The sequence below is a fragment of the Melanostigma gelatinosum genome (genome assembly GCF_949748355.1).
Source record: "Melanostigma gelatinosum genome assembly, chromosome: 9".
Classification (NCBI taxonomy): domain Eukaryota; kingdom Metazoa; phylum Chordata; class Actinopteri; order Perciformes; family Zoarcidae; genus Melanostigma; species Melanostigma gelatinosum.
The window spans coordinates 19,879,337-19,899,281 of record NC_136642.1 but is presented as its reverse complement, the minus strand read 5'-3'; the positions used below and the strand labels follow the sequence as shown (position 1 = coordinate 19,899,281).

General features: G+C 41.9%; 1 protein-coding gene across 1 annotated transcript in view; it reads right to left on the bottom strand.

The window, feature by feature from the left end:
• The window catches only part of znf236 (zinc finger protein 236), a 53,443-nt gene that overhangs the window by 29,876 nt on the left and 3,622 nt on the right, over positions 1–19,945 (bottom strand). Inside the window, exons 3-13 of the mRNA XM_079274683.1 lie at positions 19,122–19,286; positions 18,840–19,018; positions 17,921–18,051; positions 16,400–16,572; positions 12,496–12,618; positions 11,332–11,505; positions 10,044–10,221; positions 9,555–9,728; positions 1,993–2,097; positions 1,252–1,455; positions 984–1,116 (exon numbers count right to left, since the gene is read on the bottom strand). Of these exons, the coding sequence (XP_079130809.1) occupies positions 984–1,116; positions 1,252–1,455; positions 1,993–2,097; positions 9,555–9,728; positions 10,044–10,221; positions 11,332–11,505; positions 12,496–12,618; positions 16,400–16,572; positions 17,921–18,051; positions 18,840–19,018; positions 19,122–19,286 (1,739 nt within the window). The remainder of the gene's footprint in view (positions 1–983; positions 1,117–1,251; positions 1,456–1,992; positions 2,098–9,554; positions 9,729–10,043; positions 10,222–11,331; positions 11,506–12,495; positions 12,619–16,399; positions 16,573–17,920; positions 18,052–18,839; positions 19,019–19,121; positions 19,287–19,945) is intronic.

Below are 19,945 nucleotides of genomic sequence, written 5' to 3'. Positions count from 1 at the left end.
CTTTCATGACAGGTTATTACTTCCAAACCAATTCCAAGGTTATTACAATGTTACAATGTTCCAGATCCATCAGTGAATCATGGGAGCTGTCACTGAAAACAGTGAAAGGATGACAGCACCATTATTTAGATTAAGCTCTCAACGTTGAAAGGAAGACAATTGCCTCAGCTAGAAAGGTATTAGGCAATTCATCATACTTAGTGCAGCTCTTTCATTATTTTAGTTTTATGCATGACTGTCGGAGATATTTTAGAGTAAGTTTTAAATTAATTTATGTCAGGTATTATAAGAGCCAGTGATGTAAAGGTAGATGTTCAACTGACCCTTCTCTAAGCCCCGCCCCCCACTGCTTCTCCTTAAGCTGCATGGAGCCCACACTGTCACTAACTGCACTCCCAGATCAGCATGGGGATACATTTAGCATACCCATTAAGGACAAGGCTAAAAATGTTTACATGGGAGTGTATGGAGCGGAGCCGTATAGTTGTCGGACCCAGGTCGGAGCTGGTCACTCCGGCACTCTCTCTCTTTCTCCTCACCCACTTCTGTCTGGCATCCATGTCACCCTGCCTCCCTTGTTACTTTAATAACATACCAAACGCATCACCTCAAGTCAACTTGCCGAGCTCAACACTATTCTCTGTAGTTCTCTGGCATAATTATATAATCTCCCAATGGTACAGCTGAATCCATGAGACACCAACAGAGAGGGACACCCTTACGGTAAACTTTCCTTGTCTTAGCCAATTATTAGACAAATAGATAAACCCACAGAAACATGGGTTGGCATCGGGGGTACGACTGGTTAAAGTCATATTGGTCAAACAGAGGGATTGGTTGTTGGTGATGCCCCTCTTTGGTGGCCCCACTGACCTGTCCTTGTCCTTGGGCCATTTTGTACTCTGTATTAATGCGTCCACAAAGTCACATTATCCATCAACAAAACATTCACTACCACTGGCAATGTCATAAAGAAGCTTTACCTGACATGCTGTTTCAGATGGCTTGATTTCTTGTAGGCCTTACTACAGAACTGGCACTTGTATGGCCGGTCACTGCCCACCACCTCAAGGTATTGTTGGAAAGCCAAGCGATGGTTATGGGATGGGATGAGGCCTGTTAAAAAGCACATGTGTTCCTTGAGAAAAGACATTTCATTATGTGCAGAGACACACAGTGAAGAAACTCAAGAGAGGAAAAAACCAACAAGAGAAAGCAACTACGGACGTGACTGTCAACAAGTGCTCTTACCAAAGTCAGTGATGAGGATGGGTTCCTGCAGGGGGATATCTGGCAGAGGTAGGTTACTCCTGGACACTTTGGCTTTGTTGGTTTTGCGGGGAAACTTGTGCTTTTTCTGCTGCAAGCTTTTAAAGTGAGAAGCAATGTGTGTTTTCCTGTGGCCTGATGTACGAAAGATCTTGTCACAGTGAGGGCAGGGGAAAGGACGCACACCTAGGGAGAGCGGAGAAAGACAGCACTTTTGGAACATTTGTATTCAGAGAATTAGACTGATTATGTACTTTGCTACTAACAGTAAAATATTCCAAAAATAAGCTACAAGTAAGACAAAATATATCCGAATTCACTATCCCTAAGCCAATCTAAATAAATATGAAACCCACACATAAACCAAAAATGTAAGCAAGCTCATATAATTGTCTTTAATTGTTGTCTACAAAAGGTTACAACGCCTTTCAGTTAGCAGGAGACAATATGTATTTCTAAGAAACCAAATACAGCACATGGAAAAGTGACAAAGATATGAAACTGCACTAGCACAAAGCCTCTGTGAGAAATACAGCCTAGAACATATCTACCTTTAGCTTAGAGCTAACACATAACCAAAGCTAACGTAAACACCGAACATTGACAGTGCCATTAAACAGCGACTTGAGGGACAAAACTAATGCACAGATGCACTTAATAATTAAACTGTTACAGTCCTGTTTCTTCACACTAAACACTTCATGAAGTCGACCTGCTGCTCACCTGTATGCAGACGCATGTGTACCTTCATGCTGCCAGAGGTGGAGAAGCACTTGCGGCAGCACTGACACTCAAAGGCCTTGATCCCCGTGTGCGTTTTCATGTGTGCTGTGAGGGTACTGTTGAGAAAATTAGCTTATATACAGCTTTAATCAGCAATTAGCTTATATACAGCTTAATTAACAGCTAGTTAATATGCAGCTTTAAGTAGCAATTGACTTATATACAGTTTAATTAATCACTAGCATATTTGTAGTTTTAAATAACCATTAGCTTATGCAGCTCTATTAACCACTTATACAGTGCTCACAGCATACAGCAAGGCCAGAGAGAAGCAGGTGAAAGGTTACTTATTTAACTGCGTCACAAGGAACAGGCAGCCATTTTCAGATAGATAAGGAAGACAGTCAGATTCAAGCGAGGGCCAACGCCCAGCTGAGCCCGGCTTTCTCCACACACTCTTTCTGTAGGACCTCTCGCCTCAAAATCTCACTCACACTGATGGAAACCAACGCCTACTAGGAGGGGCCAAGGTGGATGGACATCCACGGCTTCCATCCAGGTGCCATAACGTACAAACGTGCCACGCCTGCATCTTTGACTTTGGCCAATGTGTAGCAAGGGGTGGAACCCCTATATTAAGTTTCACGCTGATGTGTTGAAGCGTGTCTCATGGTGAATCTCTGCGAAGTTCATCCATTAGCACCCAAGCTTGTTTGATGGCTGGGCTGAATAACTCATAACTCTGTTGATAAATAAATCTATTGCTTTGATTTAACTATACGCCTCTGAGAGCTTCTGTTTCATTCTTAAACCTGCTCTAAGTGTGAAAGACAACAACATCACATTTTTTCACAACAATTTGGTGACCCCGACGTGATAGATACGACACAGAGCAATCGGGTTGGAATGTTAACAGACCTCTCTATCTGTGTTTCAGAAAACAAACTGCGAGTCTCCCTGGAGGCTGGGAGCCCTGGTATTTGCCACCAGGTCGTGCCTGCAGTTCGGGAACAGTCTGATAGTGTCGACACAACTAACAAGGTGAGCAGAAGCCTATTTGACTGAATTCTGCGTATTGTATTATAGTCATAAAACTAAATTAAATCCGACTGTCCGAACTGTAAGTATGACATAGTCATTAAAAGTATTGTAAAGAATAATCACACAGCAGCAGGGTTGTTCAGCCCAGCATTTGGGGGTTTTTTTTGTACATATGTATGAATGAGCCCATCAGAAGACGTTAGATAAAAGGCGAAAAATGATGTTTTTTGTGGCAGCGTAGAGTGAAGTAGTGTGAGACGCGGTCGCGCGCCTCTTCTGTCGCGGTCACGCGCCTCGCATGAAGCGCTCAAATTCCTGCCACAAATAAAGCGTAATCTTTAACGTAATTATAGGACGTCTTGGGCTACGAAGAAATTGCATAACATGACGGGGATATATGTATATGTTATTGATGTCATTGATAAACTGTATTGAGAAAAAGTGACTGCGGAATTCCCGTATTAAGAGCATCGAGTCTTCGGACATTAACTCGTGAGTAGCGATCCAGTGAAAAATAATGTTACTTTGCTTAAAGTTTCCTCGACGGAGTTTCTGGACGAGAGCACAGAAGTTGATTATATCGGTGTGTTGTTAATGACGGACGAGATTAATGAAAATGGCCAGAACGTGTACAGGTCCAGAGATGACCTAGGATAAAAAGCAGTTAAATTGTATTGTAGACGTGCTACCCTGATGGAGTAGTGGTTAAAATAACGGGTCTTCGACGCGGTAGGCCCGGGATCGGATCCCGGCTGTAACATTGTTTTTGACAATAAGCAGCGGCCGTGTGATGTATTAAAGAGCAGCGCTCTTTGATATGTGTGTAGGATAGGGACAGAATTGATTATAATTTGACTGATTGTTTGCTGAAAAAGCATTTGTTTTTCATTTGTATCGTGGTCGAGAGGTCAGCGGTACACAGTCTGTTTGATGAGGTTGAGAAAAAGAAATTGCTGTTGGAATATAAAATAGTGTGTCTAAAAGCTGCGCTTCTGACTGATTTATATTTAAAGAGACAGCCGTGTATGTTCTAATGTGAGTTCATTGTTTCACTGCATTTGTAAAGATATTAATTACATTCTAGACCGTATTTGTGAATTGTGCGCATTTCAGATGTGGTTTTAATTGGTGTTTATCATTTTGTACTGTGTTTGTTTGCTGAGAAGCAGTTTGCTTAGTTTGAGAAAAAGAGCTGTCCATCTCCTTTGAAGACAGCGCGCTTGTGACTTATTTAACTTCAGAAAATGGCAGTGCCTGTTTTAATTTGTGTTTATGATTTTACTTCAGAGAATGGCAGTGTACGTTTTGAGCTTGTGTTTATGCTTTGCCTTCAGAGACACAAGAGCATGTTTTAACTGTGTTTATTAGTTGCCTACAGAGAGCTAATGCTGAGGCGTACGTTTTAACTTTTGTTTATTTGTTTGACTGTATTTCTAAAGATATTCCTTTACCGTATTGGTGATCTCTGCGCATTTCAAAAATGGCAGTGTGTTGCAATTTTGTTTGAATGAAAGTGAATGTTTGTAGCGTAAATATGAGAGAGAGAGAGCTGAGAGCTGAGAGCTGAAGCCGAGTTGATTTGTGGCTGAATGTTCGTGCGTTGTTTCAAAGTTTGGTGTCTAGAGCAGAAAAAACACGCATTAGACACAGACGTTGCACTCACACACACACATAAATCACTAGAATATGCTGAGAGACAGCTGAGGGTTAATATAAGTGTCAGTTTTACTGGCGTAGTTAAATTTATTGGAAAATTGTGTTCCCTAGGGATCGTTAGCAAAGTGTAATGCGGAAACACAGCAGTCACTCATGCAACCAGAAAAAAAAAAAAGTTTTAAAGCTGATACACAGCTTCGATTCATTTAGTCACGACTGGCGCTGGGAATATTAGGGAGGGTTTGACTACTCCTGATAAAAACACAGATGCGGCCTTGCTTTGTGTCTACTTACAAGGACAGAGAGAAGACAATTAAAAAGGTGGGGGCTTGGTGCACACTAGAGGCCTTATAAAACATTTAGTTACATCCATTGCATGTGTAATTAAAACATAGCATTTCACACCTAGCAGGGGTAAAAAGGGGGAGTTATAAATAAAATATATTCATACACTGTTAAATAATACACGTTATACTTGTAAAGCTATATTGCGGAGTTGTGAGGTCACTGTATGAAGGTTTAAAACGCCGAGAGGAGCACTCCGTCATCCTTTCGTACAACAGAATAAAGATCAGTGACCCTGAAAGTAACGCTTGCTAAACCCATCAGATTAGGGCAGAAAACTGCCATCTTAACGCAGGAACAGAGTGTTCTGCTTATCTATCCACACAGAGACTTCGAAATATGTTTAGAACATTACTGTTTTCGTCTTCTTCACCCTAAGTGTTAATAATAAAATAGATCAGCATTTCACACACACACATACCAGAGAAAGCAAGGTTGTGAACGAGGGCCAGTGTGAATTCAGAGAGCAAACATGTCAATTGAAGGCATAAGAGGAGGTTTGGCTCCCTCTGCTGGCACTTCACAACCTGGGAAGAAAAAAGAAAAACATTTGACATGCAATTTGGCTTTTCTGTGGCCACTCCAAGAACTGCAACAGGAACAGTGGATAGGAGCTTTGGCTCCATCATGTGGACATTTGGGAATACTGATTTCAGACTTTCTATTGATTATTGCAGAGAGGGACATCATGGCTGCGAAATACACCTCTTGTCTGTGCAACTTGGAGAATGATGTCCAGGATCAGAGCAGGATGAATGGAAGAATCAAACATTGGCCGGTGGAACAACAAGCGTACAAAAGAATGATAAAGAGATGGAAAGATAAAGACATTTGGGATGGAGAACTGCTGAACTGTCCTCTCACTGAAGGGAATCTGCAACAAATAAGTGAAGAACACACTTATGATGAATACAGAGCTGCTGTGGAAAGAACAGATATGGAGCTCGAAGCACTAAAAGTGTCAATACAGCTGGCAAAGCTTGACGTGGCCCCAAAGCCTGCTAAAAAGAAAAAGAAACAGCACGGACGAACTTTCTACTGCTACAACTGTGGAAAACCTGGTCACTATTCACGAGACTGCCGCACGCGTGGTCAACAACAACAAGGCTCACCACATGGAAGAAGAGGAAACTATCAGAGAGAGACAGGCAATCAGCATCCAAGAAGCCAGAATCACGCTGAACAGCAATATCTTTCACATATCTGGCAACAACAGAGACACTGCTGCAACTATTAGCCACAATATCTACGTCATATCCAGTTCCAGACCCACATATTCCCTTAACAGCCCACAGCCACAGACAAAGCATCCTCCATCATGAAACACTCAGCCCCTTTAGTTTGAACACAAGAAACAGAAGATGTGTTCACCATTCTCACGTAGACTCTGTCACATGCATCGGCACTTCAAGAATTGACTATTCATTCCCTTTCCACATAGATGTTTCTGAACAAAAGGAGGGATGTTAATGCAGTTTTGTATCAGAAAGAAGGGGGAGAAAGAGACTATGTTTGGAGCTGCAAGAAAATCGAAAAGAGAAGGAGCTGCATCAAAGAATCCTCCTAAGCAAAGAAATTCACATTCGGAGCTGCAAGAAAATCGAAAATTCAAAAGAATGCACAAAAGCACATATTGTCTATGAAACAGGAGGAATCAATATGGCGTCATCACTACAACAAGGACCAGAATAGCTGCAGGAAACGACATGGCAGATGAAGCGGCTAAAGAAGAAGAGGATACAGACCAAAACAGATGGTTCTGAAAACAGCTATACAAGAGCCAGAAATCACTGAAGAAACACTGATTGAGATACAGAAGAAAGGCACGCACGAAGGAAAGAAAAGAACATTGCAAAGAATGCAAGCACTGTGCCTCTTCTGCGACAAATGCACCACCTGTGGGGATCATAATGTGAAAGAAAAAACCGTACAAAACACCTATGGGCTCTTATCCTGTACCATCAGCCTGCTTCCAAGACATCAGCATGGACTTTACTCATCTTGGTAATGGTTGACAGATTCTCAAAGTGGGTGGAGGCAATCCCAACTAAAAAAAAGAAGACGCACAGACAGTAGTGAAGTGGCTGCAGACAGAGCTGATACTCCGATAATGGTTCACATTTCAGTAATAAGCATTTGCAGGAAGTAGATCTGGATCGGTGTATCATCCACAGTCACAAGGACTGGTAGAGAGGGCAAATCAGACGCTAAAATCAAAATAGCGAAAACATGTGTAGCATCAAAGCTGACATGGGTTGAAATTTTACCATTAGCTCTAATGGCAGTGAGGAGCGCACAAGGAAATAAGATGCATCTTTCACCACATGAGTTAATGACAGGGAGGCAAATGCCTGGTCCTCCAAGAGACGGTAGTCATATACATAGATATACATAGATACATAGATGTACATATACTTAGATGTGCAGCAAGTTGAAATGAAGGCATATGTGACTGCATTAATCATTCTCACGGAGGCTCTCTCCAAACAGGTCCAGCGAACCAGTGCAGCTGACCAGGAAAAGGTAAAAAATCTCATCCGAGAGGGTGACTGGGTCAGGGTCAAAGTTCATAAGAAAAGTGGACTGACCCCAGGTGGACAGGGCCGTACGAAGTGAAGGAGGTTACTTCACACTCGGTCCAAGTCATAGGTAAAGCAGGAGCACCTTGGCACCACCTGTCACACTGTGCCCCAGCACCTGAGCCGTCCAGACCTCTAGCAGAGGTCCGAGGTAATCTGACGCAAAATGCATAATTTGTTTTGTAATTTGACTTTTCAGCAACCACCAACAGGTGATCCAATTAGCTACAGGACATGGAAACGACAATGTTTGGTTAAATTGAATTGTTGATAATGCTATAAAAAACAAAATGGGTGGCTGTATAGCTTGTGCTGCAGCTAGACCAGCTAGGTTCACCGAACCAGCACCACTATATCCTGAATCTGACCCAACAGGATACGCATGCATGACAAATATGACTAAAATGGCTACTCCATCAAATTGCATGACTCTGGCATCCATATTTCCACCAATTGATAACGCAACTGCAGTAGGATAGTCAGTCTGGACAAAGGTCCAACCTACATAGGTACAATCAGAGTGAACCAGAGGAGTGCCTAATCAATACAAATTGGTATATCAAATTGCAGTAGGTTTTGAGAGTATCGCAAGTATTATTCCATGGATAACTGTGAATAAAAATGTTGATCGTATCACTTATGTGCATTACAATGTTCTTCGTTTGGCTAATCATACTAGGGATGCAATAGAGGGTCTGGCTGAGCAGCTGGCCCCAACTTCTTTGATTTCTATGCAAAACAGAATGGCTTTGGACATGTTGCTTGCTTAATGTTTGGAGACCTGTGTTGCACTAACATCCCCAACAATACTGCGCCGGACGGTTCAGTCACAAAAGCACTGAATAGTCTGAAGGCACTGTCAAAAGAAATGCAGGAAGCATCAGGTGTGAATAATCCATTTGGAGATTGGATGGAAAACATGTTTGGAAAATGGAAGCACCTGATCTTGTCAATAGCAGTGTCAGTGGGTGTGTTCATTGCAATACTGGTCTCATGTGGATGTTGTATAATACCCTGTATTCGTTCTTTGGTTGGCCGTCCTATCACCACTGCCCTCTCCAAGGAACCATTACCACCCCCTCCTTATGGAGCTTACCCAGTATGGGAAGAGCAGAACAGCCTGGTAGGGTCAGGAGAGGCAGAGGAAGACACCAGCGTGTGAACAGGGCAGGAAAGTAAAGAAAGTGACGTCCTTCAGACGTCAAGAGAGGGATTTGTTGAGAAAATTAGCTTATATACAGCTTTAATCAGCAATTAGCTTATATACAGCTTAATTAACAGCTAGTTAATATGCAGCTTTAAGTAGCAATTGACTTATATACAGTTTAATTAATCACTAGCATATTTGTAGTTTTAAATAACCATTAGCTTATGCAGCTCTATTAACCACTTATACAGTGCTCACAGCATACAGCAAGGCCAGAGAGAAGCAGGTGAAAGGTTACTTATTTAACTGCGTCACAAGGAACAGGCAGCCATTTTCAGATAGATAAGGAAGACAGTCAGATTCAAGCGAGGGCCAACGCCCAGCTGAGCCCGGCTTTCTCCACACACTCTTTCTGTAGGACCTCTCGCCTCAAAATCTCACTCACACTGATGGAAACCAACGCCTACTAGGAGGGGCCAAGGTGGATGGACATCCACGGCTTCCATCCAGGTGCCATAACGTACAAACGTGCCACGCCTGCATCTTTGACTTTGGCCAATGTGTAGCAAGGGGTGGAACCCCTATATTAAGTTTCACGCTGATGTGTTGAAGCGTGTCTCATGGTGAATCTCTGCGAAGTTCATCCATTAGCACCCAAGCTTGTTTGATGGCTGGGCTGAATAACTCATAACTCTGTTGATAAATAAATCTATTGCTTTGATTTAACTATACGCCTCTGAGAGCTTCTGTTTCATTCTTAAACCTGCTCTAAGTGTGAAAGACAACAACATCACATTTTTTCACAACAGTACTCTTGACAGCAAAAGCTCTGAAGCACTGTTTGCACTTGAAAGGCTTCTCGTGCGTGTGGATGCGGATGTGGCGCACAAGGTCGCTGGGTTTCTTGAACTCCTTGCAGCAGTATGGGCAGCCGTGCCAGCGGACGCCATTCTCCTCTCTGATGGAGCCTGTGAAAGGAAGACGGAGTGAAGCAGCTGTCCAGTGTTTCTGTCAGCCGACAGCTTGGCGTCTCCAACTGAAAGCTGTTTCCCTTTATGAATGTTTCATCTTTGTAAAGCTTCATCAATGAAACAACTTTTGTGCAAACATGGTTTACAAATTTCAAAGAAGAGAGAAGTCACGTTTATGAATAATTTCACTGAACGGAAACACCAAACCTACTGAGCTTCAACACTAATCCGTAAGGACTCAATGTCTCATTTGATGATTATCGTGACTACCATACAATGCTTGTGTTAATGTCCTGTGATGTTCCCCTCTACCTGGCATTTGAATAGGTTTCTTGAAAATGCTCCTTTTCTTCTCCCTGGCCGGTTTGTCGGGACCGTGTGCTTTCTTGCTTTCTCCAGCAGCGCCGTCGGTGGTCTGGTTCTGCGACTCTCTGGATGAGGCGTCGCTCTGCGGCTGGACCACACTCAGCCCACTGTTCTCCAGAGCTTGCTAAAGGATCAGAAGAAGAATCTGATCGGATACCACGGCTTAAAAAACGTCTTCATGCAAATAAACACTGATTTAATAGTCGAATAATCAATTGATTAAATCAACTATTCAGATTGTGAATCACACAATTACTCAATGGCTCTTATTTAGCTTTCAGTTTTAAAAGCTTGAGTTTGTTTTAGGCATGTGATAACTAACAATAAAAATGAATACATCATTCAAAAATGAAAACGTTGATGCTGATACAACAGAATGTTCAACTGACCAAGTCCTGTCATGGACCGAAGGGGTTACTATAACAGAACATAAACAATACTAAACCTATCGATGTAAAGAACTATTATTATTAAACATTCAGCAATTTAAAGTATGACTTGAAATAATGTGACAAAAGTTAACGAAACATTGGCCAAAAACATATGATGACTCAGAACCAAATCTCAGTGATAATCACATCCTTTTGTGTTGGAGAGGAGAGGCTCTATCCAACTCTCCAGCACTACTCATTTATAAAGCTTCCTGGTATCTATTATTTATTAACGGTCTCCTTTCCCCTGGACGGATAGTGTTTCCACAAGCACCAAAATCCTGCCATTCAGTCGCCAAAAGAGCGAAAATGAGAATATAATTTAGTTTCAACAAAAATGATTTCAGAGACTTTAAGTGAGTTCTTTTCATCTCCTCCTGTGTCCAAATACACTCCCACAGTGGGTCCTCCTATCTCCAGCCGAATAATTTCCACATAAAGGGCTCCACTAACTCGTAGGTCTGAAATGAAAGATGCTGATCTTCATGATGTGTATGTGGACTTGTGCATTTGTGTGCTCCCGTGCTTAACTGCAAGCACCTTACACACACACACACACACACACAAGACGACAAGAAGAATTTTCAGAATAAGTAGTTTTTGTCTTTCCTCATATCTTCAAGAGTGCATGTCACATTGATGGATCGGAGCTGAAGTGGTACCCTCGTTTAAGCGTTTAATATTTCAATCATTCTGCAGATTAGGTCAGAGGCATGTGGTTCCCAGTGGGTCTATGGAGCTCTGAATACCACTGAGTCTAGTTCTCGTCATTTAATTTCCTTTCCTTAATGTCCTTTGCTCACCTGCAGTATGTCCTGGTTGATGGCAGTTTCCATGGCAATAGCTGGCTCTGGATGTTGGGGCTGGTCTGTCTCCCCGCTGACCTGCTCAGACAGCTCGAGAAGTTGCTGGATGACATCCGTCACCCCCTCGTCGCCCTCTGGTCCCCCAGGAGCCTGACCCGTCCCCTCTGTCTCCTAAGGGAGAAGAAGAGGGCGAACACAGCGAGAAGGAGAGGAGAAAGAAGATGAGGACCAATTTGACGAAGGGCCATTCACGAGATCACGACGGGCTACAATTTGAAAGCCGGCTATTTTTTAACAGGGGTTCTCGAAAACATACCATGAACAGATCATTGGGCCTCATTGAACCAAATGTTAATATGTGTCTACATCTGTGTGAATCACTGACACTTTGATTCATCAACAAAGAACAGACAGCGGCTTCAGTTACATATACAAGGTCTGTCTGTAAGATTCAAACACTGGTGGGGGGGTGCCCCCATGTTTAAAAATAAATGCCAGAGTCTGCCATTTAACTGCCATTTAACATCACTTCACTGCGAATAATAAACAATAAATCACCGACTAATTACCGGTTGACATATTATTACCATTGTTGTAAACAACAGAGGGCATCACTGAGAAGCTTGGCAGGGTCCACGCTGCATTCTAGACTGTAGGACGGTTCAAATGTGCTTCATTTATAGGCAAAATGGAAATTGCACTTTTCGTGCAAATGAAGCAGAAGCTTATAGAGTTTTTGGTAAAGGGAAATGGTGAAAGTACTGAAACGCGATGGGGAAAAATAACCAGCATCATTATCTACTGATAAGGAATATGATAATGGCATCTTTGACAATGAAGCAATGGTTTATAAAGGATGCCAATGGTTTTGACTTGTTTGCACTAAATAAAGCAACTAACAAATACTTTGAAGGAAACAGTGATTTATTTACAAATATGAAATAAATATAATTACATATTAAAACTAGAAGCCCTCTGTTTAACTGCTGTTGAGTATACCTGCGGTACCTTGTACCTGTCCCTGTGTATTATACTTATTACTCTCAATCACATGGTCCAAAAACAATGAACATACTTGAATGTACTCAGCGGAAGCTGGGCCGATTAAGTGCAACAACCTTGTTGCTCGTCTGTTCTGCATCGTGCATTTTGTTCGCTTACCGGAGTGCCTGAGGGCACCTCAATTACAGAGATGTGCATCTTGCTGATGTGGGCATTCAGACTGCCCAACTTCTTGAAAACACAGCTGCAGTCCATGCATGGGAACAGAGGTACGCCTTTAGCCTGTCAGAGAACATAAAACACATAGAATACATTAGCCCTGGCTGCTAAAGCTACCATCCAGTGACTTATTATAGTCCCTGAACATATTGTACATCAGAAACGTACGTTCCTATTATCTCTATCTTAGTTGGTAGAATTCAGATGATTTCACTGCTTTGCTCGCTAAATAAACGATTAATTTGCAAGGCCAGGGAAATGTATAGACTGCTACAAGAGTACTAAAAGTTAAAGCCATCCAGGTTCTGGAGCTTGCTTTTAACACAGTGATTAGATGGTGACTCTTTGCTCTTGTTAGGGGTCTAGGCATGAAGGCATGTCAATGTACGTAGTGATACAAAGAAATAAAGCTTATATGAATATAATTGACTTTTTCCTGGTATTTTGTTCATCAACAGACTTCTGGAATTTACAACTTTGTTGGCGTGTGAAATGCATGTTCTTGTTGTCAACTCGGGAATGTAGACAGAGAGTGAAGTTGGAGAAGGCAACAATGAGGAAAAGATCATGACAGACATCAGGTCTACGGAGATAGGAGAGAGGTGAAGGATGACAGAAACAAACATAGATAGGTGGAAGGTTTTTGGAAGTGGTGTTCTGATGTCATTGATTGTGCCAGCAAGGCTGGAACATATTTGGTTGTTTATGGAGCGTAGGGAGATGTAGGGATGAGGGACATTAAAGAAGGTGGGCGAAATTCATTATTTCTTTCAGGAAATTGAAGTTAGACGTCACCCTTTGGTTTGTGGACTACAGTTTTGAAGCCTCGACATGGGCATTTTCGCCATAGCCATCTTGGTTTTTGGGACCAGAAGTAAGACGAAAGGGGTGGAGCTAAGTACAACCAAATGCTGAGTAGGGCATTTTTAGGCAAATAAAACAGTAACAATTAACTTTCACGAACTGAAAACACACAAAAAAGGGTTAAAGTTGTAAGACGAAAACGCAAACAACTCCCAGACCAGACAACGCCATGGCAGTCAATCACAAGGTAGCCACGCCCTGAAGCACACCACTCGCTGTAGTCTATTTTACTCGAAATGGGACCATAATTTACAGAGTGAACATCATGCTTTCTGCAGAAACAGAAATTGTAATTTGTTTGACATATAGGAATTGTAGTTGAAGCTCAAGCACTTCAAAGCAGCTGAAGTATCATTTGAAGTGTAACAATTAAGCTGAAGAAATCAGTTGCGGTGGCGGTAGATTTATATTCTGCAGCGTATTCATACCGTTTATGTGCAGATCTCAACATGCCTACACCACCCTACATGGCCAAAACACGTCATTGGATTGAAACCATGATGATTTCAGTTCCCTGGCTCCTGAGGACGCATCTGCTCATGAAATCTATTATGAAAAACGCCTGACCATAATTTATTCATAAAGTCAGTCAATCATAAGGACAAGCTCTATGTGGAACAGAAAAGCTGAAGGACACTTGTGAAAATTAGATGCATGATTGAAATGGTTCTGCTGTTTGGATTTTCAGAAGTAATTCAATCAACTGGCCCCATCATGGGCTTTTAGCATGGAATACACAATCATGTTAGCAAACAAGAAAGAAACATTGTATTAAATCAATGGCTCTTCATCCCCCCTTCAGTAGTAAGGTAATGTGTCGTTACACTCAGCTAGCTTTGAGTAGTCCGTGGCATCCGGCCGTCTGTTGTCAGCGCAACAGCGGGTGCTTCGGACATTTGATTCTCTGTTTGGGCTTTTGTTTTCTTTTACAAAGCAAGAATTACGTGTATTGTTACACCCCTAGTTCTAACCTATTTTGCTAAAAAAGAAAAAAAGAAAGTTTAAGAAAGGCCATTTGACCAATTGAAACCCCTAAAGGAAAATTATTATCTAATATTTAAATTACACATACAAATTCTTGCCTGGAACACAACGAATGGGGCAAAAACAGGCATCAAATGTGGCAAAAACAGCCATCAAATGTGTACTAAGCATAAATTCAACCTGACTGCTCATCATAGTGAATTTATTGTGAGGCTTTTTATTCAGACCGTTTATCAAGACTGAAGTCTAAAAGAAACACGTTGGTGACATCAATTTCCTGTCTTTTTTGTCCATTACATATGTGCAGATGATTATAAAGCAACTGCCAATTAAGATATCATAACCCATGATGGACGCTCACTTTTATGGTCTGTGATTAAAGGCTAAGCTTGAAAGACCTTTAATCTAAAAATGACAGACTTTATCTATTCCTCGAAGATGGAATCTCTGTCACTTTAGATTGTAGTTCAGAAGTCAGAATTTTATTTTGTTGTATTTTGCATATACTCTCTGTTTCGATCCACAAAGCCAAATGGATGCGTTCTGTGTTAATACATACGTGTATTTCCCAGTACCCGTGCACACAAACCAAATTACAGGAGTGATTCATCCTGTGGTCACATGAATCACTTTCTCTGACAAATTGATGGAAAAATAAGCAAGTGCCCCCTCAATTGATGTGTTTTTTTTGTTTGCCTGAATAAAGTAATTATAAGATATGTAGCCTCCCTGTGTGTTGTAAACATTCACTACAAATATGTGTGACATTATGAATAATCACTCGGGGTGGGTTCATAACTGGAACACAGTATTTTCCCACTGAAGAGTGAAAGGGAGAGTTTTACTAGCAACAGAGTCTACAGCTATGCTAGCAGCTCTCTCAAGCTGTACAGTGATGCTAATGCTAACACACTAGCTTTCATCACCCATAATGTCTAGCATGTTCAACATCTTAGTTTAGCATGTAGCATCTTAAACTCGCTCATTTGAACTAAATACAAAGTACAGCTGAGGCTGGTGGGACTATCCTTAGCTTTACAGGTATTTAGTCACAAATTATGAATATTATTTTAGTAAACATACTTTTGTCAGTTACTATGATTTAAAAACAGGTACATTCATTTCTCAGCTGGCTCTAGCAGCAGTTAGCCAAATGAATGTGGAGCTCGGAGTGGAAGCACAAAGCATATTTTATACTTTAAGGCTTTGTTACCGTTTTGCTAAAATGCACCGGCACTAAGCATTGTGGCATGTCCACTGATGGCCAAAGTCCAGACTAAATTAGGATGGAGAAATCAGAAGGGCCCTTTAAGATTGGCTGCTGTGAAGTCCTTACAAAAGGAGAAGAAGCAAATGAACAAAAAGCTGCAATTCCACCTCATTCTCTTCCCAAACAGACAAACAACATGGCAATGTGACCTGTTGTATTGAATGTAACAAGCTGTGAGCAGGAAGGCAGCCAATTTAGTGTGCGAGTGAAGGAGGTGCACAAAAAGAATATCTTGGACCGCAACCAGAATCAAAGAAAAAATACTGATTCACCAAAACCTGGCTAACAGCGTGAGATCATTTCGTTTTTTTGGTTTCTTGCTCACCTTTTGCAACCAAACAACAAACACTGGATTATCATACATTTTTCTTTTACTGAAGGCGGTTTCATTCACTCCTTGAGCTCTGCCATTCTAAACACAAGTATTTGTGTAACAGGCCCAGGTTTTCTTTCTTTTAAAAACTTGTATTCCAGGGCTGTGTATGGTTTAAAAAAGATGACACCAGTACCAAAAGAGTACTCGATTTTATATACATTTTGTTCTTCCTCATTCGATACCCATCAGTGAATGGAAGCCTTCAGTTGCGTAAAAAGGCAACCGCAGGAGGATTCAGGGAGGGATTCAAGTACTCTTTCCATGTCAGACTGAGTTGAAAAATGTGAAATGAATTCATTCTAAAAATCATATCACACAGAGATGTTTCCTACACAGTACTGTGCTCTTACCTCAGAGTGAACCCTCTGAACGTGCGAGTGCAGGTTCCCTTTCTGGGAGAAGGAAGCTGGGCAGAACATGCAGAGGTGAGGTTTTTCTCCGGTGTGCCTCACCATGTGGGTCTGCAGCACCACCTTCTGGTTGAAAGCCTTTCCACAATGTGTGCACTTATAGGGCCTCTCACCTGAAGGGAATGGGAAGGTCAGGTGAAATTACAGCTCAAAAAGCCAGAAACACAGATGACAATTTCCCTTAACTGCATTTCATAGAATCGAAATGATCAACTACAAGATAAAAGGTAAATAGTGAATGCTAGGCGTAAATACTGGAGGCTTCTTTGAGACATCCTCACTTACTCCACTTGTTAAAGTCACATACACACATTCCTTAAAGCAGCTGAAATGCACGGGACAACCTGGTTGTATCCATAGTCAGTATTCATTATTCTCCACTCAGTTAGTTTTTGAGGTAGTTCATCTTGCAACATGAATGAAATTTGAAAATACCTAATTTTTAATGGCACCAACATAAATTCATCTCAGGTATTAGCCAAAATGTAGATGACTCAAATACAATCTTGTACCCTTATCAACTGTTCTGTGCATCAAAGAGAGTGAGAGAAGGAGGAATAGGGTGTATGCGTGTGTGTGTGTGTGTGTGTGTGTGTGTGTGTGTGTGTGTGTGTGTGTGTGTGTGTGTGTGTGTGTGTGTGTGTGTGTGTGTGTGTGTGTGTGTGTGTGTGTGTGTGTGTGTGTGTGTGTGTGTGTGTAGGTGTGTGTGTGTGTGTGTGTGTGAAATCTCCGAGCCACTCTTAACCTCATCAGCTTAAGGGCTGTTTGAGATTCGAGTCACAGGAGAATAAACTCCATCCACCATTAGTCATCCAACCAAACAAATGAATGTGGATGACGTTAAACAACATGTGAGTGCAAGCTACTGGCTACGTTGCCTGATCCCAGACGGCTGAACAAGCGCACAACCACACGAGAAGACTCAATGTACTAATATTGAAACTTATCCCACACAACACCTTTGAATGGCAGCTGAGTGATGAGCTGCACTGAGGCATACAGTTCCGAAACAGAGGACAAATTCAGCAAACTGCTCAGAAGTTGGTGTCATAGAGTCAGTTAATTATGGAAAACCTTATCAGACAAAGTCCAATTCAATGGTCCAATAAGACAAATTAGTCATACAATACTGCCTAGAATTAAATTCTGGAGCCATTAAAAAAAAAAATACAATCAAGACACAAAACTCTGCTGTTCGTGGCACCACTGCCCACACACATGCAGAGTCTCCTGCTGCACTCATGACCTATGGCGTCAGAACAGCAGGCTACTGAGCCCCCACCAATTACAACCGGTGCCGGTGCCCACCCACACAAAACAAAACATCCACTTCAGGTCTTGTGGAACATGCAGGACGACAGTGTTCAACACAGAGTAATTCCTCTGAACATGAATTATTTAACGGACATTGGATCTACGTAACCTGAAGTTGTGATCCCTCTTTCTGTGCTTTTCGCTCACCTGTGTGTATTCGTATGTGCCTAACAAGCTGGCTGGGCTTTTTGAAAGCCTTTCCGCAGTGGTGGCAGCAGTTTTGGAACCCGCTGCGGTCGATGTTTTTCTTGTAGTTTCTGGAACTAGAGCTGAGCGGCCTGCGGAACAAGTAAACACAAAGAAAGAAGACAGGAGATAATATTAATATTCATGAAAAAGTAATCGTTTTGATAAATACTACAGAGTATGTGTAGATTAGTAAGCCACTGTACAGCAAGCTCACAGTTAAGCATGATATTTTAATAAAATTAGTATGAAAATAAATTCTTGAAGTCGTAGAAAACATACTTATTTTTCCTTCGACATGAAGTTACATAGCTTAATTTTGACACTATGGATCTGTGGCACTTGTTCATGTCAGCTGTATGTCCACTTGGCATGTCTCTAACACTGACATATATTTCTTGGTGTCTAGTTTCAGATCATTGTTGCTGTTTAACCTTTATTCTAATGTTTAGCTTTAACTAGAAATAGCCTATCGAGGGTTTGCACACAGCACTGAGGACAGCTGTCCTTGTATATACCGTAACTGCATGTTATGTGCATTCAATCAACGAGGATAAATGAGAATGTACAGAACTTTCTGTTGAACCCCATGGTATACTGAGCATGTCCTCATGCAGCCAATGCAATTGTCATCCTTAACCACAGCTCATTTCATTTTGAGCAGAAATGAATTCATGTGGAATGAAGAATTTGACTAAAATCGTCAGTGTCTTTCTGTCACTGTGCCATATAGAACTGCTACATCTTTCTGCTGTTATGGCAGAGTTCCTGTCTCTTGATAGTCTAACTGCTGTTTCAGATGCCCCTCTGTCTCCATGACTCTCACACACTGCCTGACCCGGTCAAATTAAATAAATCAGCATTTGCAGCCGTGCCTGACCTCATCTTGACGTGTCTCTTCATGTGCTCCTTGAGGTGTGCGGACGTCTTGAACTCCCTATCGCAGGTCTTGCAGGTGTAGACCTTGACGCCCGACAGTTCCTTGCGGTGCTCGTCCAAATGCAGACACAGCTGGCTCTGAAGAATGAACTCATCTCCGCACTCCACGCAGATCAAATTCTGCATGGTGGAGGTGACAAAACAGAGAGATGTGTTACTCCCTAACTGGGAGGTAAAATGCGAATCAATGAGGGTTTCATGTCGGACTGTTCATCGGACTAACCTCCTCCTTCTCGTGCAGCATGATGTGAGATTTGAGGCTGGCGATGCGGGAGAACCTTTTATTGCAAACGGGGCAGGTGAAGTCGGAGGTGGTGTGCGTGGACTTGTGGAGGGTGAGGTTGAACTCCACATTAAACGTCTGAGGGCACTGGTCACATCGATGAGGCTGCAAGGGAGGGAGGAGGGATTGAAGAAAAGTAGTTAATAGTGTGAAGGTAAAAGATGTCAAGACGTTTCCCTCTGCAATCATGTCCGTGTTGTCTATTCTCACTCTCTTAACGGACTTAAGGAACTGCATTTGCTGTGGAAGCTTTCTCCCCATACTCTCCCCCTGTCCAACTTAAGTGTCTACTAGAATCTGCAAAACAACAGGTGTGTTAAAACTAGTGCTGGGCAAGTTAACGTGTTAATTTCACGTTAACGCATTCATTAACTAACGCCGACAATTATTTTATCACGCGTTAACGCATTTAAAAAAAATAAAAAAATAAAAAATAGAAAAATAGAAAATCATTGTGGTATACGAGTACATAATACTACCAGACAGCGTGAAACATATCTCCCGTGAAGCAGAAATGGCTCCAATATTGAATTGCATTTCTATTAGAGGAACTGACTGACTTCATTTCAGAGGACTCTCTGACAGCGGTGAAGGCCGAGAGCAGCGCTGACACCGGTAAGTATTACTCAGCGTGGCAGACCCCGAGGCTGCTGCTGTTCAGCCTGGAGAGGGTGTCTTTGTGAGTGAGCATAGTGGCCATAAAAAATGAAGTGGTCCTCAAACGCAGGTGGTGCAAATTAAGCAACGTAGTGTCCGATTATTGT